We start from the raw sequence: 26,009 nt of genomic DNA, 5'->3' as shown, positions 1-26,009 counted from the left end.
GCCTGAAGGATTTAGAGCATAAAGAGAATTATTAGCTAAAATGAGTCAATTAAGTAAGTTCTCAATGGAAAATCTAACTAAACCCTATTTTAATCATTAGGTACAGTCTCGCCAATGCTACTATTACATATGAGCGAACTATATCAATCTTTAATGGAGCCATTAGCAATAAAGATCATAGAGAACAGCTTTGTGTGTGCATACAACAAACCCCCAAATGACTTCAACAAAATAGAAGCAATCAATAAACAGGAAGGGAGAAAATAAATTAGGCAATTGGAGCACTTACTAGCTGCAAGTCTTGTTCAGATGACGTAGGGGACAATACGTTGAATTTGGGGGTGACGAAATTTAGTCATCAGCAGCATGTCAAATTGTTGTGTCTGCATCATGACCTTCAGCGCAGGGAGGAAACTGTATGAGGCAGCTCTCTATATATAGAGTCTGACAACAGAGACCACTCAGTGGAGGACAATCGGAGCGACCACAGGATTTCCCCGACCACAGGCATCTCAGGAGACAGAATGACAAATACCCTTAAGGACAGTGAGGAGTGAGCTTATCACACCACGTTATAAAATCCACTGAAATATATAAAAAAGGAAAAAACTGACTTGCAGTTCCTCACAATCATAGTACGATCAGGCTGTCTTTCACATATGTACACAAACTGTTTATGTTCACTTTCCCTTAAACCACATCCTCTTTACCCCTCTACCTCTTCCGAAAACTAAACCTCAGAACCACAAATCACTTTCTGGTTGCACCAACATAATCTATTAGAATTCCTATTTACAAGTGAAGGTGTGAACAACCTCTGAACCAAAGGTAAATGGGTAATGAATGATCAGTACCTGCTAGCTAATCGACCAGCATTCAGATGAAGACGATGACAAACAGCTCAGCCGTCTAACATTATGCCACTGTAAAGACAAGGAGGCCTGAGCAATGAGTAGAAGACACAGAAATGCATAAAGCAGTGCAGCTATACAGATGGGCCTAAAAATAGATCAGGTCACCATCAGATTTGCCGTCACACCACGAGCCAAGGTCAGTGCTCCATCAGCGTCAGCTAGTGCAGAGGAACAAAGAGTACAACAGCTAGACAAACTGACTTCAACTGATATCCTCCTCAGCAAATCCAGGCCACTCTGTGGGATGCTCTGCTCTGTTTCAAAGTCTCTCCGACCCCATCTCTCGCTCCCTCTCACGCTCTTTGCTTAATTTCTTACATCTCCTCTCTTATTATCAAATTAGCAGAACGAGCAAGAAATGCCACAAAAATGCTAATGTGTCCAGCGAACCCGGCCATACAGTTTTAGTTCAGCTATAATTTGCTTTAAATCCAATTTCAATCATTTGTGCCTTGGACCAGTTTTGCATCTGTCCAAACTACATGTTTATTACTATTAATGTGTGGCATATCATAGACAGGTTTGATTCCTCACTCCCCGTGCTAAGGTTACCTTGAATAACAATGAAGTTTAATAAACTGCATCTCAAAAACTAAAGGTTATTCATATTAGTAATCCTTTTTTTGATATTAAGATAAACTGTCAAGTGTCTGTATAGCTTATGTCTTGCGGGCATGAGAGTCAAAGGAGTCTGTGTGTGTGTGACCTGTAGGCTACTGCAGCACAGCTGTGATATACTCAATAAGCAGGTAATTTGTGTGCAGTTTTATTGGGTCTAAAACAAATAAATTCAATGAGTTAACGTCTTTTCTCCCTTCAAACACATGACAGCATAAGATGGGTGATGAAAGCATACGAGCGTGTGAAAATGCAGCAGGAGAGACCTATTAGAGATGCAGTTCAGCTCTTCACTGTCAGCATGTTATTGGCTGGTTTGAAGGGCACTGTCTGATAAACGCTCTCCACGCTTTACTCTTACTAAAATACCAATGCAAACATATTCAACAATCCCCAGGAACGGGGACAGGCATGTTCACCAACACAGGTGCATGTGCAAGTAACAGTAAATGCTGGTACATGACAGACATCCCGAACCCTGGACCTCCTCTCTGTCACTAGGCAAAATTGGAATGAAGCAGTCTGAGAGGGAACAGGGGAGGGGGCAGAGGAACTGCGAGAGACAGGAAGGAGAGGGGGAGGACTGGAGGGGAGAGCAAACGAAGGAAATAAAGTGAAGAAAGACAGAATGGAGAAGGAGAGAGGGCAATGATCACAGGGGTAAAACAAATACTAAGCAAGGCATAGAAAAATGAGGAGCATAAGAACGATGGGGATGCGGCAAATAGGGGAGATGTAGAGAAAGAGTGAGAGCTGACAGACGGGCCAAATGATTGACGGGTGGTGCTGGTGGACAATGAGGCAGACCTGGCCTCATCTAAACAGTTGCTATTCTCCCCAGCATTGCACCTCAGCTCTAAATTCCACAGGAAGCGTGGCTCTGAGGGGCTGGGGCCTGACTGAGTCAGCGCTTTTTTTTTTTTTTTTTTTTTTTTTTTAAACAAACAGCTGAGCCCTGTGCTCAGAGAAGGAGATGGAGATGGGCTGCCTGCAGCACGTGGAGGGGCGCATAAAGCAACCACGAGCAGAGGTTTGGCCTTAATGTGTACAGCTGATAAGAAAAAATAAAAATGAACTTCAGGAGTGGATTTGTGGAAGCAACTATATAACTATAACATTCCTAAAACACAAAGAAAGCATAATACAAGCTCTGAAGTTGAATGAATATTCTATATTGATCCTAAATGATCCTGTTTTGAGGTTAATTCATTTGCTGCCATCACAACAATAACTCCAACAACTGCAACAAAACAATGAATAAACACAGCATTCAGCCTATGTCCAGCCAGTATAATCACTAAATAGAAGTGGAAGTGAAACAGATTCTTTGGATTCTCCTCACACTAACAAAGCCTGAGTTTCATGCCAAACAATTTCTCTGCATGTCACAGAAACATTCTGAGATGGAAAATGCTGAGGGTAGAAACCGAAAGGGCTCTGGTCTTTCACAAACACACACACACACACACACAGACACGGGTGAAACTGTATAACTGTACAATAGTGTGCGCACACGAACAGAGTCAATTCATCAAAATCAGAAAGTCTTAAATTCTCTAATCCTGGGATTTAACAGTTAGCCTCGTGCTTTCCATTAGGCTCTTTCCACATCAAAGGTACTCACAAACAAACAAGACAAAATGAACAATAAGTGCATGTGTGTCATATGATGTACATCGTGTGGTAGGAAGAGCAGTTTGTATTTGAGATAAAACAGATTTCTAAGGTACATATTTTTAGGAATACTCCTTTACTACATAGTTTTGTAAATAATAGGAGAAATGTCTGCATCCATTTCCTCAACTGCAATGAGGAACCTCCCCCTCACTTCCACCGATTCCCAGTTCAATGACTATGGGAAGAGAAAACTATGCGAGCAAGTGCCATTGCCAGTTGGCTGTGGGACCATTTCAGCTAAATGGGTGTTTGGAGGTGGCTAGAGCCCTCTGACAACGCAAAAGAAAATGTGAGAAAACAATGTCGCTCTGTTTGTGATGTTTGTGTGTCTGTGTGCGCAGCGGAGGCATTTTTGGCAGACTCATAGGAAGACTTGCTAATTGCTGATGTGAGGAGGGGCGCTATTACAAATAGAGCAGGCCAATGATTTGTCCCTTCCGTATGTTCAGAAGGTGAAAGAAAGAGTGAAATAGTAAATAACGCAGGTGGATGCATTTTCAGCTGCCAGTTGAGAAGCTTGATTTTTATTTGGGCTTAGGTGTTTCTGCCTTCAGAGAGGTCAGAGCAGCACAGTGCAGAAGAAGAATGAACTAAAGGCAACAAAGACAAGAAGAAAGAGACGGGAAGATGCAAATAAGGAAATATTAAGGTTGTGGGGGTTACATTTGCATTGACATCCCATGGGTCCTGACAAGCTGGCTAATGACCTCCGCTGCATTGTGTCCTCTGGGAGATTAGAGGAAAGATGAGACGGACCTTTCACTGCCACTTTCTGACGACACATCACAATTGGAAGCAGGCATTTATCTGCCTATGTCAGTGAAGATCATCAGGAATCTGGGCGAGGTAGTCTGAAAGCTGAGCCGCGGCACTGCATGGAAGATGCCATGACTCAACTTCCAGACATTTCTCTGCCCAGAAAAGTTTCCAGGCTTCAGCTTTTTAACTGCCAGCTGTGAACTGTGAATAAGCCCATAAGGACAATCACCACCGTGGTTCTGTGGCAAAGGTCCAGGTAGTTCTACATGGCTGTGCCTACAGAGACCCCGGTTGTCCTTATTGGATTGATCTCTGCATTAGCTCATCCAACTTAAATACAGATGTTGGACTAATTATTTGTTATAATTATAATTTTATGATTTTTTTAAGTCAGTATATTTCCATATCTCCTAATCCCCAGCATGTGAAAAAAAATAATTTCAACCAGTCAAGAATTTTTTTTTTAATTCCAGCTCATTTGTCGGAAATGTTGCTGGGTTCATTTATGTAAGTGTAAGTGAAAAGTGGAGGTCAAAAGGAGCATAATAAAGTGTGAGTGGCTGCTGGACTGCTCCCTTTGGGATACTAAACTCTGGTGTAAAGTAGGATCTACATGGGCCCCTCTGCTATGTCAGGTCTGACAGCAAGTCCAAAAAGGACAATGTCTGTAGACATGAGTGTGAATGCGAATGAGCAACACTCGCACACAAAAACTCAACAACTGTTGAACTGAGCAAAACAGATACGAACTGAATGGAGAGAATCCATCAACAAGGAAATATCGCAAAAACCCCAGACGGGACCTTTGCACCTTACCATGTTTGTACATGAGTGAGCAACAGAGTACACAATGATACAATGCCATACAGCTGACACACTTCCTGCTATGACATCATGAGCCCAGTTGGGTCCAGACTAGCTCACTGAGTCCTTGTGCTTTATTCCTGTTTCCTGTGCCCACAGCAACCACCGGACAGCCAGACAGGAAACGGTAAAACAAGCATGAGGTATGAAGGATGTGCTGATAGGAGCCAGCCTGTTCGGGACTTCAGGGTGCATCACCAGTATTGAAATTATAAATATTAATTACGCAAAGGGCGACTAATTGATATTCAGCAAAAAAAATAGCCCACCAAGAGAAGTGCTGTAGTATATAACCTGCCTGGCCATTCTCCACCTCAACACAAGTTTTGTACAGTGCTGTAATACAACTGGGAAGGTATGTGGGAGTCTGTTAAACTGCCACCAGCTTAAACTGGCCTAAACATGTGTTTATTGCTGCAATTGTGGTGTGGACAAAGTATATGAAGCCAGAAGTTGAAAGTGGTAGGCTTGTGTACGGGGCCGTTTGCATTTTTGTGGGGTAGATTGGCCCCTGAGCAGAATTTTAAACTACGTAACACAAGAGTTCTTCTTTAGAGACTTTAGAAAGGCAGAATGGCTGATTTTCTGGCCATTTCAGGAACAAGAATAACAGGGAGGGACTCCGGTCTGTGAACTATGAGATAGCTTAGTTAGACAAAACCACAATAATACTTGCTTGCGTGCGTGGATGTGTGCGTGCGTGCGTGCGTGCGTGCGTGCGTGCGTGCGCGTCTTTGCCGAGCGCGTGCGTGCGTGCGCGTCTTTGCCGAGCGCGTGTGAGAGGCATGCTGCCAATGAAAGCCTTACAGGGTGGAGCACACATCAGCTGCAGCTGAACAGCTGGTCACTGTGGGCTAACACCAGGTCTGGATTGGGAAAAGGTCAGGCGGCCTACCCGGTGTTGGCCAGCTGTAGGATGGCACGGCTGACCGTTCTCATTCAGCAGCTTAACAAGACGGGGGGAGGCGAGTGGGACAAGACACAAAGCAGGGGAAACAGGAAATCTGTGCGCGGAAAAACTACACCTCTATCCTGACACGACGAAGGTTACTTTCTTTTGCAATATTTGAGGTAATCAGCAAACAAATGCAGACACGGGTAAGCAGTCTTAGCCCGACATTGAAAAGACCAGATAAAAGCACAAGCCCGTGCTGGTGACACTGGTAAACACAGTAGCTGCTGTGGTGTATGAGGAGTCAGGATACAGCGTACTTTCCCGTGTTCATTTCCCCCGTGGCTGTGGGTCATGCAGGGGTCTCTATTTCAGCTGAAATGAGGTCACCAAACAAGAAGAAACGCAAGCTCAATACAAATGTTTGCTTTCCTCCCTGGCTCCAACGCCTTCTCAGGAGGAAAAGAGAACAGCGTGGCACCTGTGTCACAAATCTAAAAGTGAATGAAGGTGCATGGATGTATTTTCTGCATCCACATTGTGCTGCACTGCAAACGCGGACTGTGAATGGCTGACAAAGGCAGATCGCTCAGGTTGGAATGAATCATTAGAGCATGTTTTTGAGTGAGTCGGTCCGATCTGTCTGCCTGTGATAGGCAAATGTAGATAAAAGAGACAATGCTTTACAAATAAAATGTAGTTTAAAGGTCTGAGCATCTAAACAGGCATGAGTACGAGTTAAAAGCAATAGTTAGAACATGTTTCTTCAGCTGTACCCCATTTTCACAGCTACATCACAACAATTTGAGCAACTTTTGAGATTTGAGTTAATGTGTTAAAATAGACAAGCAGATAGACATGACATGACATTCGCCTCATTCCAGCATTGGTGACTTTTAGACACAAACTCTGCAACACGTTCCATGACACTAAATGATAATCCGAGGCTTTTCTCACGGGAGGTCAGCGCTACACGCAGCAACATCTTCATGACCTCTGCACAGTTATTACAGCTCGGACACATGCGTGCTGTTTGTTGTGTCTGGTCAAGCTCAGGCAGAGCATTTCTGGTGTCGGTGCAAGGAAATGTCAGGATGAAGTCACCACTTGGAACATAAGCAAAGGGGACTTGCTCTTTACAGACTGGAGCACAGTGGCATTGTTGCGGGGCCAGCTGCACGGGCGGATTTTGTGCCGCAGATCAGCCTGGGACTAGCAACTAGGGGAAATACAGAAGACCAGAGCAACGTGTGTGTAGTGAATAAACAGCGTTCAGGAACGGTGTGTGAACAGGAAGGCACAGTTTCATCCATGCATATACAAGAAATCCAGCGACTTCCAGCGCAGCTTCACTTTCATCACTGAAGCATTTGTCCAGATGGTGTCTGACCAACTTAGCCACCACAGCACCATTTGACTGCTTTACCTGCCACCCTTCTGGCTTCGCCAGGCAACCATTAGAATGGACTGTTTCAGAAATCAAGTCAAAAAAATAAAAAACACGGCAAACTATCCATTACTTCTGCTGCGTGCGTGTCTCGCTGCCTACTGTATTATTAATCTGTCTCAATACGAGGCAATAATTTGTAACAGCGCTGCAGCACTCCTCCTTTCGGGGATCTAAAAGACAAGCAGGCCAGCCAGGCATGCTCCGGCAGCGAGCGGGGCCTCTGCGCTAGATAAAAAAGGTGAGTTGTTCACATTCCTGCTTCATGCACGAACCAAACCCACTCGTGTCACATGTACACACACACACACACACACACACACACACAACTCGAGCATTTGTGCATGAGGGCCTGTGTGTGTGTGTGTGTGTGTGTGTGTGTGTGTGTGTGTGTGTGTGTGTGTGTGTGTGTGTGTGTGTGTGGTCCTCCTGACTCCTGTGTGTAGGTTCTTTTCCCCTGTTCTATTCTTGTTTAGGGAGAACTGGGAAAGTCACAAAGCCCCAAACCCTAGTTCACTCTAAACTAATCAAACCACAGGCACGAATACAACCAAGCTCTGTGGCGCAAACAGCAACAAAAACCCAGTTTTCCTTTGCTGCAATGATAGCGGGAGCTATGGGGGGTTATCAACAAACCCTCCCCTACACGCCCAAATGAATAAAAAGACATCCTGACAACTAAAGTGAACTGAGGTTTATTGGTGCAATGACAGAAAGGCGTCAATATTTTAAAAAGTGCAGGCTTGCGGACAGGACACCTTTATGGGATTTCCTGGATTGAAATCCAAACGGAGAGCGCCTGGTAAAGATCTCCTTCACCGCGGCTCATGTCTTTCTGTCTATTTGCCCACTCCATCCTCGTCCCCGTGGCGCCACCTCCTCGTTTTTCGAAACGTATCTGTTTTTGGTAAAGGGTCACCTCTTGTGTTTTGCGCGTGTCCCGTAGCTTCAACACCAGCGTCACGCGACATAGAAAACAAGCATGAATTGCCCTTAAGGTTGAGGGGAGGGTTCGAGTACAGACAAACTAAGCCCCGGTGCTACTATAAAAGGAATGTGATGGGGAAGGGAGGGCCACTGCACCACTAACATTATCAGCCTATCATCTTACCAAAAAGACAGGGAAGCTGGGTGCACGGGCCAAACAAGGAGGAATAAGAAAAATCCTGCTTACCCCAGTCCAAGAACTCCAGAATATTTTTCTCCCTCCTCAGAGGGGAGTTGTTGCACTCATCGAAGAGGCACACCAGGATATCCAGCAGCGTTTCCACACTTAGACACTGCCCATTAGACTGCACGGGCCCGTCCAGGATCAGCTTCTCCAGCTTCTTCAAACGCACCTCTCCCGACATGATTATTCCAGCTTGTTGGTTTGTGGGACTGATGCGCGTGTGGAGTGGTGGTGGAGGGGGGGTGGGGGGTGAGCGAACACCTCCCTGGCCCGTGAGTTGGCGCAGAGGGGCCTGTGAATAAGTTCCGCTGCCTTGAATGTATCTGGGAGATAATAAAACTTTCAAAGCAGACGGGCAAGCCGGGGCTAATTCCGCGTTAAACCAGACTTATTCATGATCTCCCTCTTGAGATCCCGTATCTAGGAGGTGGGTAAGACGTGTAGCGCTTCCCCATTTCATAATACTTGTTCCCAAAAGGCACATAAGAGAGGAAGTAGTCACAATTACAGACTCCGGGAGCCGGCGTATTTAAGATGAAATCCCAACGTTAGCTGGCGGTTCTTGTGGTCGTCCCTGTGCGGGCAAGTGGACGAAGATTCGAGTCGATGCGGCTCAACGGGTCCACCTGAGTTGTGGCAGATAGTTGGGATCCATTCTTGCAGCAACTCCCCCCCCCAAAAAAAAGATGCAAGGCAGATCTGCAATGCTTCAAAAGCCCCGGCGCCCCTCCTCTGCTCCAGGAATGGAAGGGCGACACAGGCTTAGTTAGCAGCCTGCTAGGCTAGCGACTTAGCTAGCCGAGTGAGCTAACGTGAACGCTACTTTTCCCCCTTCCCGAACGCAGTCATTTTCGCCCCAAGAGTTGACGTATAACATGCACAATGTTCGCGAAGCCCCGCTGGAAGTCAACCGTCCTCGGCTACGTGGTTGGTTTTAATCCGAACTGGAAAACAGCCTCCTCTTTTTTCACAACCGAGTGCTGGCAGATTTGTACTGTTTTTTTTTTTAAATCCCGTTCTTCGTCCCGAAACCGAAGGTCCCTTTAGTTTCTTCACAGTTTTCAAACGGGGACGGACAACGTTGCTTCAACGGTCCCGCGAGCCCGCAAGTTAGACGTCAGAATGCGGATCCTCTCTGAAGGTTACAGAGCAGCTCGTTTTACGTCAGGAGGCGAGCTGAAGTCTAGCCTCGGTTATTCCAAATACGGGACACAGCCTAAATTCTCTGTCCTTCCCTTCGCCTCGCGTGCCTCCCCCGCCGGTCGCTCGCTTCTCGCCGTCTTTGCACAGTCAAGCTACCAGCAGCTCGCTAACAGAAACCTTCCGCGGAATGACGCACCGGTAGACACCTCTGCCTGTAACCTCGCGTTGCATTATGGGAAACGTGTGAATTATGAATGAGCTACGAACGGGCGCGTGACACGTACACGATACAACAAATGACAGGCGTTGGGTCTAAAAATACGACACCTACTTTTTATTTTTTGTAAAAAAAAAAGTTGTAGTTGCGAGCGGACGCGTTTTCACGCTGCCTTGTGCAACGTTTTAAAGGACAACGTCCACGCATGCGTACGGCGGCGGATCCGCAGGTCGGCCATCTTTGCCTTGCCTCAACGCCGATCCCCTCATTCGTTTACAGCATCATCGGTCCTCACAGCATCTCTGGCTGCGCTGCAGGGCAAAATCCCAGATCATCATCATGGCGCCCGTCAAAGCATCTGCTGCACGGGTGGAGGGATGGTGGGGGCTTTCGGTATTGTGAATGGAAACTGCGGGCTGCCTGTTTGTCTGCCAGAGGCGCGCTGCTTAGAGGACACATTTTCTTCCCACTGGAAACCCATTGTCTGCGGTCCCTTTAACACTCCGGTCATGGATGCGTGGCTGCGCAGCGGTCTGCGTCAAGATGACCTGTCATCGGGCGTGAGACACACTAGTTTGACCGTGTTGCATTCAAACCCGGGTTTACAGCAGGTCATGGCCACACACGCTATAGTCAGTTTTAGAAGAGCCATCCTGTTTGTCTATAGGTCTGCTTCTACTTGTGGGGGTGAATTCATCAATTAAATTTCATCACACCCATCAGAAGTGACTGTGTTGACAGCTATGCTTGTCATTCGTAGTCAGGCCACATAATTATAATGCAATGTTACTTATATATATATACTTTTAGATTTCCTGTCTGTTTGTGGTGAGTCAAATCTTTTGAATGCACAAACTGGGGTGTGAGAATCAGACACCCAACTATGAAGTGGCTTCACAATTAGTCCACAGTAATGACTATAGGTTATGAGAGAGGCAGTCAGATGACCTGTTTGTTTTTTTTGTATTTGCAATCATGTCTTAAAAGTCATCTCATAATGTTAATGATCCACATGATGTGTAACAATGATGATGAAGTGCAGTGCTTAGCGAGTACTTTGCAGCTGTTGAATGATGGGCAGTAGCAAAGTAGAAACTCACAAACACAATCAAGGCACACAGACACAGTTTGAGGAAATATTAGCGGTGTTTGGGAGAAATGCAGAGCACACAGTCGCTGAACGTTGATCAGAAACAGCCAAGCAACTGCTGGGATTAGGTTGGGTTGGAAATAACCTCTGTGTAAGGCAACGTGTCCCTATAGGATAATAAATAAATGGTTTTGTTTTTTATTAAAGAAAATCTTCACTAACATTTAATTCAATTTATGCAACAGATTTTAATACATTTAATAGTATTAATTATTTATATATTTATTTGAGTGTTTTATTTTATCTAAGATACAGGTATTTTATTAATGTTCATATGAGCTGTGTTGTTAATGTAACATACGTCCTTTTGAGCACTTTACAGAGAGCTCTTAGTGATCACAACAGTGTCAGAATATGGCTAGAAGTCAGTGGGGATTCTGGTGAGGATGACGTGTGAATAGCAATATTTCAAGCATGAGAAATCTCAGAATCATAATAAATGTATTTATTTGTAATGCCACACACAGAACACAAACTTAAACTCATTAAATGGTAAAAATGATTTTAAAATACATTCATGCAGACATATAAATATATTACATATAATATATTTAATTAAGTAGCCTCACTGTTGATTGATAACTAATATTAAAAAAAAGACTAGACACCAAATCGAATTACAACGCATTGAGTGCAGAGTGGCTGTTCGCCTGACACGCGCTCCCCATGCTGATGTTACCTTAGCGCCCTCTTCTGTACAACACACGTTACTGCAGGTTTCCTGTTTCGGCACAGCCGGTTGTTTTTTTTTTTTTATTCATTTCAGCCTTTAGGTCCAAACACATCGAAACCGCAGACAGGAGCAAACAATACATGGATTCATCCTATTCACCTTCTCCACCGTATCCCATGGAACATCCTGCACACTAAAAGTCTCCCCAATTAATTAAAAGTTAATGATAATATTTATTGTTAGGCCTATTTAATCATGTCTGATCCTATTTGGTTAAGTCTGCTGTGCTGGGATTAAACCCTCTGTCTGCCTCTGACCGGCCACTCATTAGCTCTGTGAAATGCAATTAGACTGACTTGTACTTCGTCTAAATGTGGTGGCCATCAGCTAATAATGGTCCGTGCACAGCTCTGGCGCTTTCTCCCTCTCGCGACCTGAGCTATGATTATTGAAGGGCAGCTCCGCAGACGGGGGCCAGACTTAAAGCGCAGCACGTCTGCGCGTCTGCAGCTGCACCAAAATGAAAAGGACCATACAGGCCATTAAGGTGCAAACGAGAAGCGGGTCATTCCCCCAAATATTTGATGTTGAGATAACACGGGCAGCCGCAGATCAGGAAGCCGATGACAATGCGGCCATGTGAATAATGAGGAGTTTGCGGTGGCCACCAACACAAGTTCAATATTGACATTATGGCGCAAGCAGCGACTCCGCGGGAGGGAGCGGGCCACATCACATGCCGCACAGTGACGCGCAGCCTGCGGAAAGCCGAGGATGTGTCTCCTATTGGCGTTCAACAATCAGCAATCCCGTTTTGCAGCCAAGAGGGATTTCATGTTCCACAAATGGAAGGCGATGGCCAATAAATCTGCGGGCTTTTGAATGCTAATGGGTGGATGTTAATTAACACCCGCGTTGTTGATTGTAGGAGCTTGTTGGCCTTTGATTGAAAAGAAATGGCACCTCGGCGCATCAGATGCGGCTTTGAACTGCGCAATTTGTCCTTGATTGGCATGGGAAGGGAGAAAGACCGAGACGCGTCGCGCAGATCATCGGTGGATGCAGAGGCGGGGAGAAAGGAGAGCTCGGACCCGTGTGCGGAGCAATAACTTCAACCGTCCTGACTTCTGCTGGGACTGGATCACTGCATGCGCTTTGAATTTAAACACCTGGACCGATGATGTTGACGTCAGAGCAGCGTGGACCTCACCTGTGGATCAGATCAGTGACTAGATTTATGTTTAGGGATTGCATGTATGATCTGTGTGCATTGTATTAGTCTGGTCATATATATGTTGCCTATCAGTAAATGAGTTAATGTAAACAACATCCTGTTTTTATATTTATTGCATTATCTATTGTGTAATTTGTTAAAAAAAATCAATGTAAAAACAAATTCAATCAATTCTCTTAGAATTTAAATAGTTACATATAAAATGAAATACAAATGTATTCAATACATCATTTAAACTGACAAATGCTGCTTTAGAAAACCGTTGCTTTTTGACATTTATTCGTACTGAACGTATGATTAATCCAATTTACAGTAAACTGCAACATACACAAAGATATTGAAGCAAAACCAGTAGACGCAGAGCTACACAACGTTGCCTTTGAACACACGCGAGTGGATGGTTAGACGTCCCGTTTTCCCCCTGTCTCATCGTGTCGACCACTTCGTTACTGCGTCCTGTGCTCGGGTCTCCGGCACTAATTAATAATTTGTCCCATTTGCCGGCGGCGTGCGCCGCCTGCTGAAGGGGAGCTGCTTTGGCGGTCATCTGTCATTTGCTCTTCCTGTCTGTGCCCCCTTCGGTCTGTCTGACATCTCTAAGCAAACGCGGCCCAATACACAAGCGCGGGCCGGGCCCTCTGGGCGGCCGGCGAGAGCGGCCCTCTTCTAATGTTTGTGTGACAAAAAAGGCAAGGCAGAGCCTCGCAATGGAATCAGATAATCACCAACCCGCGAAGAGCCTGCCCCAATCCACATCCACCACAGGCCCAGCCCGGCCCCCCGGATTAACTGTCTGTTTGACTAATAATTTTAATCTGCAGGAGAGGACCAAGAATGGGCGACAGGGCCTCGAATAAACATCTAATCCCCTACTCTGCCCCTCCCTTGAAGCACTGTTACTTCTCATCTCCCTGTTATACACTGGGACCCCGCTGTACAGAGCGGTGACCCCGATGCCTTCAGGGCCCCGTCGTCCGGGACCAAAACCGTCCTCCGGCCTCTCAGACGCCAAGAAGTGTGACAGGCCGTTGCCAGACTGACATCGCCCGGTGGAATGTCCACGTCCGAGTGTGTAGTGTGGGTGTAGACAAGGGTCCGACTGGGGCGAGAGGCCACTCCAGGTTCACCGGGTCAAGAGATGTCCGTCTGGGGCACGCGTGTAGCGGCGGAGAGTGCGCGACACCGTGTGTGTTCATCATCCCCGAGTTTTTTTTTTTTTTTTTGTTTAAATCTATATTTTACAGACGCTACTGAACATCATTTCCCACGTCGCCATCAGTTTTTTTTTTTGAGGTTACCCACGTTTTAAATCCTCGCCGTGACTTCAAATGCAGCACTTTTAGTGGAACCGTTGTGAAGTTGCACCCGAGTCTAATTGTTGCTGTTTGAAGTATGGCCACTTAGATATCCTGTTTAAGATGTAGGCTGTGTCGTCGCACCTTTGTTCTGATAAGGGTCCCTGCCCCCATCGGCAAAGTGCGACCGGCTGGGGAGGGAGGGAGGGGGGGGGGGGGAGCAACCGTATAAGAGGCCCTGGAAGTGTCAGGGGGGACACTGTCTGTCTCCGAGTGACCGAGTGACGCTCAGGTTTTGCGACTCATGGATCTCATCCGCGCCTGTGTGCTGTGCGCCGCGCTCTGCGGTCTCGCCGCCGCCTTCACGCACCGGGACGTGAAGGACGCGCTGCTGACCACGCTGGGCCTGGACGAGGTCCCCAGCATTCACAAGAGGGACCTGGACAACCTGGTCGTCCCGGCGCACGTTCGCAACAAGTACTCGGCCATGCTGAAGACGCACCGCAGCAGGAGGCGCCGATCGCTGCCCAGCCTCGCGGGGATCCTGCGGGGGATCCCCGGAAACGCAGGTACGGCTCCTCGCGTGAGCTTCAGCTCCCATAGAAGAATGTGCTCGAGTACAATTTTGACGCGCGCAAAACGTGTATTTAATATTTTTTTCCAATGTTATTCTAGACATTTCTGGGGAGTATCTGTACTCTGACACCGCTCGGCAGCGGATGGTGTTCGACATGGAGGCGAGGATCCCCGAAAACAGCGAGGTGACCATGGCGGAGCTGAAGCTCTACCAGAGGTCGTCCTTCCACAAGCGCTTCACGGTGGAGAGGAAGAGCCACCGGCCCATCAGCAACGCCCGCGTCAGCATCTACTGGGTGGAGGTGCTGCCGAGCGGAGCCAACCGCACGTCGCTGGTGGATTCACGGTGAGCGGCGGCGCTGATCCAACCGGGCTGACGTCATTCTAATTGAATCGGCTGTTGTTGTTTTTTTTTTTTTTTTTTTTTTTAATTAATCGCCCCCTCGCGTTCACAGGTTGATCCCCATTCACGAGACCGGCTGGAAGAGCTTTGATGTGACCCAGGCGGTGCATTATTGGTCCAAGACGGAGCAGAAGACACCTATGCACCTGGAGGTGTGGATAGAGGGCGAGAGACCCGGCAGCTACGCGGCAGAGATCGCCAGGAGTGTGCGCTTTACCACCCAGGAGCAGACGGACAACACCTTGGGGAAGCCCGAGCTCATCCTCTACACACTTAACCTCGAAGAATACGGGTGAGCGCGAGCTTTTGATTTACAGGATATTGAGTCAGCGTGACAAACGGCCCGCGTTGCAAACCAATCAGCATCTGCATTCATTAGTAGGGCCGGCGTGACGATCGCGCGCGTCGTGCCCATCGAACACTTAACGTGGAGAATCCGACGGGGATCTTAACCTTCCTTTTCACCTTTCCCCACGTCAGCTCCCGCGGCGACTGCGACGCCAGCCAAAGCAGAGACGGCTGCTGCCGCGAGCAGCACTTCATCAACTTCCGCGCGCTCACGTGGACGCAGTACTGGATCATCGAGCCCGCGGGGTACCAGGCGTTCAGCTGCACCGGCGGCTGCAGGCAGCCCAAGCGCAACTACGGCTACGGGGAGCGCAAGTGCGCGGTGTCCGAGAGCTCCCCGCTGCCCATCATGTACCTGGTGAAGAAGGGCGACTACACGGAGATCGAGGTGGCCGAATTCCCCAACATGATAGTGGAGAAGTGCGAGTGCACCGTGGACAACATCTCCATAGTGTGAGAGCAGATCCAGTAACCACGGGTTTTAGGGGGAGTGAGGTACTATGGTGTCTCTGGGTTGTTGATGTATTTAAGGGTTTTTTTTTTTTATTCTCAACACGTTTAGTACTTGGGAGTTTCACACGCAACAGGCACAGTCTTTGCTGCGTCACCTCCCTTCACGAGCACTTTCACATCCTGTATTTTGTAAAAAAAAATTGTATATCTTTTTTTAAAAAAAAATCATATTGGAATGAGTTGTGCTACGTCTGCAGCATCCAATCGGATGCTGCCTGATGGGCTGTATCTTCACACTGTACATAGAATGAGTTTATGCTTTGGAAAATAAACTATTTAGTTTCACATACAAATGCCCGCTCCTTGTCCTCCCTGCTGTCAAGCATGTCTGTCGGGCTCCATTCACATACATGAGCACATTCACATGCGCTTCCATGCAGCTGCCTCCTTATTTGCACTCATAGGAAATTGGAAAGCAGAGCAAATAATTTGCCTAATGACTTATAGCACTTGTCACATTGAGGCCCCCAGTGTCATCGACATACGTAGAGCTAATGCTTTATTTGCAGTGGAATCTACTTAAACAGCCACACACAGAGAAAACGCAGACTCAGTCCTTGTTAGGGATCTGGTTGTTTGTGTGTTTACATCAGGCTTAATCCAGGCCAAACATTGGCCATGGGGGCCTGTAACTAATGCGCTGTTTGCCTTCTGAGTTGGGGGGGGCTTGTCATTCATTAATACGCCGCTGACAGAGGTAAACGCGGTGCCCTGCTGAAAACAAGCAGCTGTCTGTGTGGTATGAGGAAATGAAGGCGTGAGAATAAAAGACCCAGGTGGCGACTGTAAAGACAAGTCAGACATAGACAAATACACATTGTTTAAATCTGTGATTGCGTTAAAAATAGAAAGGTTGAGCTTCAACTTGCCTCTGTTAATGCACTGTATCCTGATCTGATATCTAAAGCTTTTGATATCACAAAGGAGATGAATTGGCCCACATTGCCCTGACAAGGCAGTGATCCCTGCTCAGCATCTTTCCATTCACCAGTTAAAACCGAACCTTAATTTGAAGAAGGTGAACACGGACTATCTACAGGCAACCAACCAAACACTCTGTACCAGCTTCTTTAACTTTAATAGAGATGTGACACATTTCAAAAGAAAACACAATCCCAGAATTCCTCAACACAAATATCAAAACTGTCGTATAGAAAAGACAACAGATCTGAAAAAGTCTCAAGCCTCTGCGCAGTTGGTTTATTAATAAAAGACCCGATATGGCAACGGAAAAGCAGTAAAAATATAGTGTCTGTAATATTATAGGTTATGTTGTAAAGCTTGCATTCTGCTAGATGTATGGATCCAGTACAATACAACAGGAGGGAGCAAACTCTCCAAACATTTAAATACAACTGACAATTCATCACACAGCAGTACTCTGGCAAACTAACACTGGCATTATCACAATACAGGTATTACTCAAAAGTTTCATTAATGGACAATCGTGCATGGTTGAAATAGTATTTACACGTTTATTCAATATTAACGTGGGCAGATCAAAGAGGAAGGAAATGGACACACACCACTGGGTTTAGTCTGATCGTTGCGGTGCTGGACACAAGCCGGGTGTCCTCTGGCAGGTGAATGGTTTCAATGAGGAGCTGCCATTATTGCTGGGCCACACAGTCACCAATGTCAACTCAGGTGTTTAGAGTTAGGGCTTTAGATATATATATATATATATATGTTGAAAAAAGTACTCTCACACTCTCCCCTAGTTCTGGAGTCTTGATCTGTCAGTTGTGTGGATGTGTTGTGACACTGTGTAGCCCTTTAGGTTTGCTGGTGAAGATGAGCAACTTTACAGCCTCCAACCACTTTTGTTTTATTTGCCCAACTACCATCAACCGGAAATGTTTTAAAATTGTGGAGTTAAGGAACAAAAGAAAATAAAAACATTCAAAATATGCTCTGGTTTGTAATGACCTTATCAGTGCTAGCTGTGTTTTTCAGAAGTCTACTGCACTACAGGAACTGCTCAAGACAATCTAGAAGCTACACTTTTCCTGAGAATCAAGCGTAGTGTCCCAACGAACAATATAAATAGAAGGAAAGGACTTAAGAGGCATAAAGTACTAAGACGGGCTTACTTAGATCCTTAAAATGGCCTGGACACATATGTTCTTGAAAGGACCCACACATTAGAATAGCTAAATGATTGCAAATGATAATAGACGGGCTAATTGACTAATAGGGTGTAAACTGAGTGCTGGAGTGATGTCCATATTGTTTGAAGCAGCAAACGAGGCAAACGCCTACACAAAGGTCTTTTACACACCTTTGAACTCAATCAAAAGCCATGAACCAGGAACAATGCAAAAAAAAAAGCGAACGACTTGTTTATTGGAGTCTATGGAGTCTAGGTTACAGTTGGTGTGAACAAAAGACAAAAAACTTGCTGTAATTCATCTGCTGCTTCACTTAATGGACGCTATTGATATTTATAGTTGAAATATAACCAGCCATCGTGCTTCCTGCCAAGAAGCAAGAGTATCTATTGATCATTACTGTTTCTTAAATTTTCTGATACAAACTATGCAAAAACAAAAATATTTACAATTTGTGATAAAAAAAAAAAAAAAAAAGCTAACAAAAGAAAAATCACAGCACAGGTAAAATACACAACCCTGGGGAGAAAAAATACATCTGCCACAGGTGGCAAAATGTTGCTGAGTATAAACAAATGTTTTTTTAAAAGCACATTATTTAAAAGTGGCAAAAATCATAAAATATACAACGAAAGGAAAAAAAACAATCGAATTGGACTAAACCCACGTTGTACATGTGCATACAGATATTTATATAAATCTTCAGTTACACTCTGGTTGCCTGATATGCTCCGATATGGAATGTTGTTGCTCCATATAACTTTAGCCTCGTTTTCACCTGGTGGCTTTTTGATGATTAAAAAGTGGGTTTTAGAAAAAAAAAAAATAAAAATAAAACACAAAAAGCAAAACTCAGAGCAGGATGTTCCGTGGCTCAGTGGTGGGTCTCGGTATCGACCACCAGTCCTTTAGAACGAGTCTTAATAATATCCGGGCTGATACTGCTGGCTCCACGGCTTCTGGTTCCAGAACTGCACAGAACAACAGAGAGATTTGTCATAACAGAGCCCACATTAACTGCACCGAAACCACAAATGTCAGTACACTGCAAATCAATACTGCTCATTACAGGAGGCTGTAATTGCATTTGTGACAAACTTAAGATTTTAAGGAGAATATGATGGCCAGCTTGCAAAGTAAAAACATTACCATGGTGCTAAGTATAACGTGATAGTAAATATTTCCAAAAGTGAACCGACACTGACCCCTTGCTGCCAGCTCTGGTTGAAAGCTTGGGCTTTGTCCATGCCGTTCCTGTTCCCAAAGTTGCCGCTGTTCCTGTTGTTACCAAAGTTACCATTCTTGTTGCCAAAGTTGCCACGGTTACCACCTCTCTGCTGAAACTAGACGGACAGATTTATAGTGATAACGAAATGAAGAACAGATAAAATTAACTTGGACATAATTTGTGTAATTATGCAACCTACCTGGTTGGGATGTCCCCTGTTTCCACCACGGTTCATGTTGCCTCCCCCACCTCGGTTCATGTTCCCTCTGTTCCCTGGGCCACCTCTGTTCATGTGTCCCCCTCTGTGTCCCATGTTTCCCCTCATTGGTCCACCTCTAGGAGAGCCACCAAGGCTGGGAATAGGGCCGCCACCTCGGCTGAAATTCCCACGGTTGGGGAATCCTCCTCTGAAGGCTGGGGGAGGCAGGAAACCACGAGGTGGACGGTTGAAGCCACCACGATGGCCAGGAGCTGCAGAGACACAAAAGGCTTAGATATATAGAACACAGTAAAGTGGAGTAAAGGGGTGAAAATATCAATCCCACCTCCTCTGAAGTTGCCTCTGTTCTGGTAGCCTCCACGGCCACCACCTCTCTGGCCAGGCCCGCTGCCACGGCCAAACTGATTCTTGGACCCGCGTCCACCACCGCGTGGACCACCGCCTCTCTTAGGTGCTGTGCTTCCCTGGTTGGGTTTCTTCTCAGCAGGCAACGCGGTCTTGCTCTCCTCTTTGTACTGTTCCAGCAGCTTGGCAGCTTCGTCTCTCTGCAGCTCGGCAAAGATGACCTCATTAAAGCTCTCTCCCTCCTCAGGTAGAGCATAAAAACCTGCGAAAGAAAACAAGATACCTCATTACCATACCTGAACGATAACAAAACAACCAATGTAAGGTTGCTCATCATTTTGGCATTTAATTTCCCCAACATCCGTTTTACCTTTCATTTTCAGGACAGCATGCTCAGGCACTTCTTTGCCATCGCTCTCAACCTTCTTCTGGACCCTCTGCTTAAAGTCATCATCGGAGGGGAAGACCACCACAGCTTTACGCTGGAAGCCTGCGAACAAACACATCTTCCTCTTCTGGCCAGGCGCAGACAGGTTAGTCTGGAGAGAATAAAGACATGAGGAGTTATACTCGTGTGATCTTTTAACAGTCAGCTCTGTCAGATAATAAAATTCAAAGATTGGACTTTGCACAAACCACCTACATGATCTAGTATGTAATTTCTTTTCTTGCGTGCAGCAATCTCAATAAACTTTCCCAGGAAAAGTGGCGCACGCTGGGAGATTGCAGTCAGTTTTGTAATGTCCTTTGACTGTCGTTTCAGGCTGCCGATCTGTATCAAAGAAGGAAATTATTGAAACATTAAAAAGGTTTTAAGCGGGACTAAATATTAAAGCACAATCTGCCACACGTTTGTCACTACTGACCATCATTTTCTCTACTATGGTGTCACTGCCCAAGATGTAGTATTTGCCAGGGTTCTCCTGGACATGCTTTTTCAGCCATGTAGTCTTCCCTGAACCTGGGAGACCCACCATCACAATGATCTGTAAGGGAAAGAAGAGAGTCAATCCAAGTCACAAACCAAATGAGCAACCTTTAAAAGTATACAATGTGTTATATAACAAATAGAGCATTTACCTCACAGTCAGCCTTGGTCTGGGGTCCCTTTAACCCACGGACTCGCTCGTCGACTGGAATCTGCTGCAGGAAGGTGTAGCCCTGGGGCTGAGGGAAATATGGAGTTTCCATCTGACCAAAGTTAAACTCTACGGCACAGTTGTGGCAGATGACGTGGGGGAAAAGGGCCTGGCCATGCAAAGTGTCCTTGTTAAACTGGAAAGCCAGGGCTGGCTCCCCGCCATTTTTGGAGAATGAAATCATCACCTCATCACCTTCAAAATCCTGAGAAGACAAAATTAATTAAACTATAAAATGCTGAGACAACACGTTGAATAAAAGACAAAATCAAGCCAGAAATTGTATCTAACTAAATGCTTCTTAAAAACGGAATCCTCTGTATTTTTGTAAAAATCTTAATATTGGCTTGGCTGTCGTAAAATATTTTCAAATTCTTACAATGAGGCAGCAGACAACATCATTCTCCTCATAGGTTTCTCCAAAGTCCTCTGTCACACAATTAATGGTTTTCTTGCCTTTTCCAGAGTAGGCATAAGAGTGTTCCTCCTCACCTGAACATTAAAAGAAAACAAAGAATTATCAAATGCAGATAGCCAGTGACTCAGAAAACACAAGACCCATAGTTGAATTGACTGGAGTAGGATGATGATGGCAGACAGCCAACCACCATTACCACGGTGCAGGCAGAAATGGAGCCATTTTATACAAACTAATGTCATGTTGCTATTAACCACTAGAGGGGGCTCAAACAACACAGGTCCTCAAGAAAGAGAAGACTGACCCAGTAGCAGTGTGCCAGTAGCCAGGGACCAGCCAACCTGCACATCATGGATTTCCATGTTCTTGCTTGAAATGTGCTTTACAGGAATTTTCTCTGTAATCTGTCGATAGAATACAAACAAACGCCATAATGTTAATGTTGACTATTCCTGGCATAGTTTTAAAGTTATTGTTGAAAGCATGTAACTAATAATACTTTTTTAAATAATGAGGTAGACGTATTGTAAGAATACCTTCATTTCGAAGCAAGCTTTGCCACTTTTTACACCATAGGTACCCTTTCCTCCAGACCACAGATAAGCAAAGCTTTCCATTGTAAGAGATGAGGCACTGTAACGATCCCGTGACACCTTGAAGTGCAGGTCGCAGTTGTCTAGAGCAGAAAGATTATATACACACCTGTATTTGACAAGCATAATGGTATGTAGTTTTGTTTTCATGCTTCACATTGGAACACTTACAGGTGTCAAGGCAAACCTTTGTGTCATCAAACTCCTCATCTTCTTCCTCCAAAGGTGGGACAGGAGACTTAAAAGAGGCCCTGAAAAGAGACACCAACCAGTCAGTTAGAGGATTCCTGTGACAATGCAGCTAAAATGGAACATAAAGCCTTGGGACCACTTCCTGAAATATTGGGTCAGATATGTAGAAAAACAAGGTATAGGATAGATGAACATGTAAAACATTAAGTGGGCAAGCGAGCCCAGTCAGCTGTACTGTGCACCTTGGCAGGTAACACTTACCTTGGCGCATCCAGCGAAATCTAAAATGTGACATACACAGGAAAAAAAAACAAACACCTCCACTTGCTTATTGGTGAACACAATAACACAAGAACTCTGCACCAGTTAAGTTCAAAAGTTCTGTGATTAATGTCCATCAGTCACAGTAGTGGTTTCTTGGGAACAAATCACTGCTGTGTTTAACTATGCAGTACAAGTGTTTGTGTTTGCTTTTCTAACAAAGTCAATACAATAATTTAAAAAGGGAAGACAATAATTTAAAAAGGGAATGAACAGATTGAGTGCTCATCATCCCACTTTCATCAGCAGCAAGCAAGTCCAGAGACATCTGGCTTATTTGTGCTCAGGCAGCCTAAGGAGCTGTGCGAATGGGAGAGTTGGGAACAGCTCTGAAGAATGTACAGTGAGTTGGAGCGCAAGGTTAGAATATGACTGTGGGGTTATCTTTACAGAACCGCAGTTTAGAGCTTTTATGGGGAAAGAATTCTTGAATTAGTAGGAAGTGTAGCTTTGATTGGGGGGAAAAGAAAAATCTATATAAATCCCACACTTTCCCAAACTTTTAATTGACTCAAATGAGTTTAATTTTTGTCCATTGATCTTAATGTCAAGTGGGCAATGAAAACAAAATACTAAACAAGAAGTAGGCACATGTAAGTGTGCACACACACACACACACACACCATGCATGATGTCATCTGCAAAAGGACAGAAAAAAGCCTTGCAAGCACCAACATCCACACTATTATACTATGATAAGACACACTAACAAGACGTGATACATGAGACAGAAATTACATTTTGACGTTACAACCAGTGAAATAAAAGATTTTTTTTTTAAAACACGAGGGAAAAAAATACACCATTGCGAGGTAAAACGATGGACCGTCGATAGCAATCTCCTCTTGTAGACGTTCCAGACACTGAGGGAATTTTACTACATCCTTGTTTGCTACTTTGCAGCAGTGGAGCCCTCCTCCCACACCTCTCTGCTATTCCTCCCCACCCACCCCCCATTCAAATGTGACCTTCTGCTACTTTCCTCTGGGTTCTCTGAGCAGCCTGGATTCACCTTGAGGACACAACAGGCTCTCCAAAACAGTAAGTGGCATGAGGAACAGATGTAAAACTTCAGAGACTTGATAGATGCACTTCTGGTACAGAATGCAGTCCAATAAAGACACAATATGAGTGTGCACTGTAAAAGGTAAATGGTAAGGCTCTTAAGTAGATAGGGATGACCCTCAAAACATGTTTAAAAGTAAAGGTATTCATACATATACTTAATGAGGGTTTCCTCTGGCTAAAATATATGTGCATTGGCACTTAAAGCCAATACAGTTTAACAAAGCTATGGATGGCGCTTCAGGGATGCCGAAGGCCATTTCTGATCTGTCCCATCCTTACCAGCTGTATTTGTTCTCTTCAATAAATTCAAAGTAGCCCCTTCCATGTTCCTCCCGGCGTCTCTTAACACCCTTCTTATTCTTCTGATCAGCATTCGTGTCTTTGTCCGCATCTCCTTTGAAAATAGAACAAAGATATAGAATGAGGTGCTCCTTTTTGTGTGAGAAAGAGGTCGGACTGGCTGTGGGGTTCTGGCCCCACAAAGCCCGTTCATTAGTACATTGTGTCGACCATAATCATGAAACTTATGAGGCAACACCTCGTGATTACACTTAAACAATACAATCATATTTCATGAATGGTAACAGCTACATGACCAGATAATTACAATGGCAGCTGGTCCAGATAAACATTGTCAACAGTGTCTGTAATGGGGCTGGAAAGAAAACAAGTCTCTGTAAAGTAAAGGGACATTAACCCTGCAATAAAGGGTTTATAATGCAATATTTTATTGAAATATATTTTGATAGGGGGACAACTGTACTGTTGTCAAATGTATCATGCAAGGTATGGGGGGAGAACCTATTTAGCCCTGAACCCCCCTCCTCCCCTCAGTCTTACCCTACATTACTGATTCTAGTTCTTGTGAATCCGTATTTTCTATAGACTCCATCAAGATGCCAGTCAAACCACGGTCAAACGTCAACACGTGCGAGCTCGAAGGCGTTTCAGCGTCTTCACACGGTCTTTGCACACAGTCCCGGCGTAACTAGTTCAGGTGTTCCCTCACCCATCTCAGGTCATACGACCGATGGTTTCTAAAAAGGAGGACGCCACGATCATAGCCCCGTAACTGGCCTTCAAAATCCCAGATTTAAAATCTTGCGGTACCGCCGAATTGTCCATAGCACGAAAGTCTCATATACAACGACCGTAAGATCCGACCGAACGATACTCAAAATTTAGTTTTAATCCATTTAATCTTCGACGGCTCATCGCTGTATGGCTTAATGGTGGGGCAACTCTCTTCTAACATTAATACGACTGCCTCGATTTGGAAATCACTAGCTAAACACGACCAGCTACACTAACACGACACCAGACAAAGAAAATGACGTTAGCTAGCTAACAAGCTAACACGCTAGCCAAGCGAAATCAAAGGGACAACCTTCGCTTATTAAATCGCGTATTTCTCTCTTACTCGTTAATTGGAGCTAAACACACCCAACGTTTATCTGCACATAACACTTTTGTGTCAAGTTAAGCGTTTATAACTGTAACATCAACCCTTAATGCCGCTTCTTCGGTTGACGTGCGTTATTTAACCACGGCGCTGATCGATGCTAATTTAAACGATGGATGCTAGGCGCTGGGTTTCGGTTTGGGGCTAACTAGCCTAGCCTGCTTAGCGAGGTCACGCTAGCTAACGTTAGCTCAACATGGACGCCCTGTTGTTTGGTAACGCATTCAAACGCAGCCATTCCCGGCCGGCTCTTCCCCGCGGTGCCATTGACGCTAACGGTTTAGCAACACCCAGCACAGTCCATCCAGCCAGTCGCAATTCAAAAAAACGAATTCGTTCGACTCACCCTCAGCAGCCTGGTCCGCGGGCTCACCATCCTCTGCTTCGATTTTCTCCATGTCGTCCACATCTCCCTTTAGCATGGGGTCCATGTCGTCATCCTCGTCCGCGTCCGCGTCTTCTTCCCCCTCTCCCATCTCTTCGTCCTCGGCAACGCCATCGCCGTCGCCCCCATTCTGCGGCTCCTCTGGATCTTCGTTCGCCTCCATGCTTTCCTCGACCGGGCCCTCGCCCTCGCCCTCCTCCTCCTCCCCCATGCCTTCCTGATCGGCGGCCTGGGCGAAACCTTCCTCCGCCGCGGGTTCTGGTTCCACGGCGGGGTCTCCGGCAATGGCCTCCTCGTCCAGCGCGGCCTGCAGGCGGTCCATCAGCTCAGCCTTCAGCCCCTTGTCCGAAAGATTACGCTTTTTCAGCTCATCCTTCAGCTCGTTGACTTTCAGCTTTTTCACGTTAATTGCGCTCATGTTGAATATTCGACGACAAAATGTATTAAATAAATCCAACAATAACACGTTAAACTATCTGAGCGCTGTTTGTTAGCGGTTGCAACGTGAGCTCTGCGCCAAATGGCACCCGCTGTCCGACCAAGCTTTTCACCGGTAGAAAAAAAGCCCACACTGAGTCTGCGGCGAAGGGGGAGGAGTACGGTGGCTTTTACCGTAAATACTCAGACAATAGC

General features: G+C 45.6%; 3 protein-coding genes across 10 annotated transcripts in view; 1 reads left to right on the top strand and 2 right to left on the bottom strand.

Annotated features, from left to right (window-relative positions):
• The window catches only part of cdc42bpab (CDC42 binding protein kinase alpha (DMPK-like) b), a 47,686-nt gene extending 38,000 nt beyond the window's left edge, over nucleotides 1-9,686 (bottom strand). For 5 of the 8 annotated variants that reach the window (XM_055506324.1, XM_055506326.1, XM_029140275.3 and 2 more), the window contains exon 1: nucleotides 8,346-9,685. In XM_055506324.1, the coding sequence (XP_055362299.1) occupies nucleotides 8,346-8,523 (178 nt within the window). In that variant the 5' untranslated portion in view covers nucleotides 8,524-9,685. Of the gene's footprint in view, nucleotides 1-8,345 lie in introns of all 8 variants that reach the window. The other 3 variants (XM_029140281.3, XM_041069403.2, XM_055506325.1) reach the window with 2 other exon arrangements.
• A 4,605-nt stretch (nucleotides 9,687-14,291) lies between these two features.
• Nucleotides 14,292-16,229, top strand: lft1 (lefty1). Its single transcript, XM_029142226.3, has 4 exons — nucleotides 14,292-14,623; nucleotides 14,730-14,976; nucleotides 15,086-15,325; nucleotides 15,514-16,229. Exons 1-4 carry the CDS (start codon nucleotides 14,359-14,361, stop codon nucleotides 15,836-15,838), a joined length of 1,077 nt encoding a protein of 358 aa, XP_028998059.1. The 5' UTR covers nucleotides 14,292-14,358; the 3' UTR covers nucleotides 15,839-16,229.
• A 724-nt stretch (nucleotides 16,230-16,953) lies between these two features.
• On the bottom strand, nucleotides 16,954-25,940 carry hnrnpub (heterogeneous nuclear ribonucleoprotein Ub). Its single transcript, XM_029142224.3, has 14 exons — nucleotides 25,338-25,940; nucleotides 23,809-23,923; nucleotides 22,120-22,199; nucleotides 21,892-22,031; nucleotides 21,660-21,759; nucleotides 21,317-21,429; nucleotides 20,879-21,142; nucleotides 20,665-20,784; nucleotides 20,442-20,570; nucleotides 20,169-20,337; nucleotides 19,779-20,060; nucleotides 19,433-19,704; nucleotides 19,211-19,348; nucleotides 16,954-18,976 (listed from the first exon to the last, which is right to left on the bottom strand). Exons 1-14 carry the CDS (start codon nucleotides 25,792-25,794, stop codon nucleotides 18,926-18,928), a joined length of 2,430 nt encoding a protein of 809 aa, XP_028998057.1. The 5' UTR covers nucleotides 25,795-25,940; the 3' UTR covers nucleotides 16,954-18,925.
• Nucleotides 25,941-26,009: the final 69 nt, after the last annotated feature.

Source organism: Betta splendens, chromosome 24 (genome assembly GCF_900634795.4).
Source record: "Betta splendens chromosome 24, fBetSpl5.4, whole genome shotgun sequence".
Lineage (NCBI taxonomy): Eukaryota > Metazoa > Chordata > Actinopteri > Anabantiformes > Osphronemidae > Betta > Betta splendens.
Note: the sequence above shows the minus strand (reverse complement) of the source record. Positions and strands in the feature narration are given on the sequence as shown.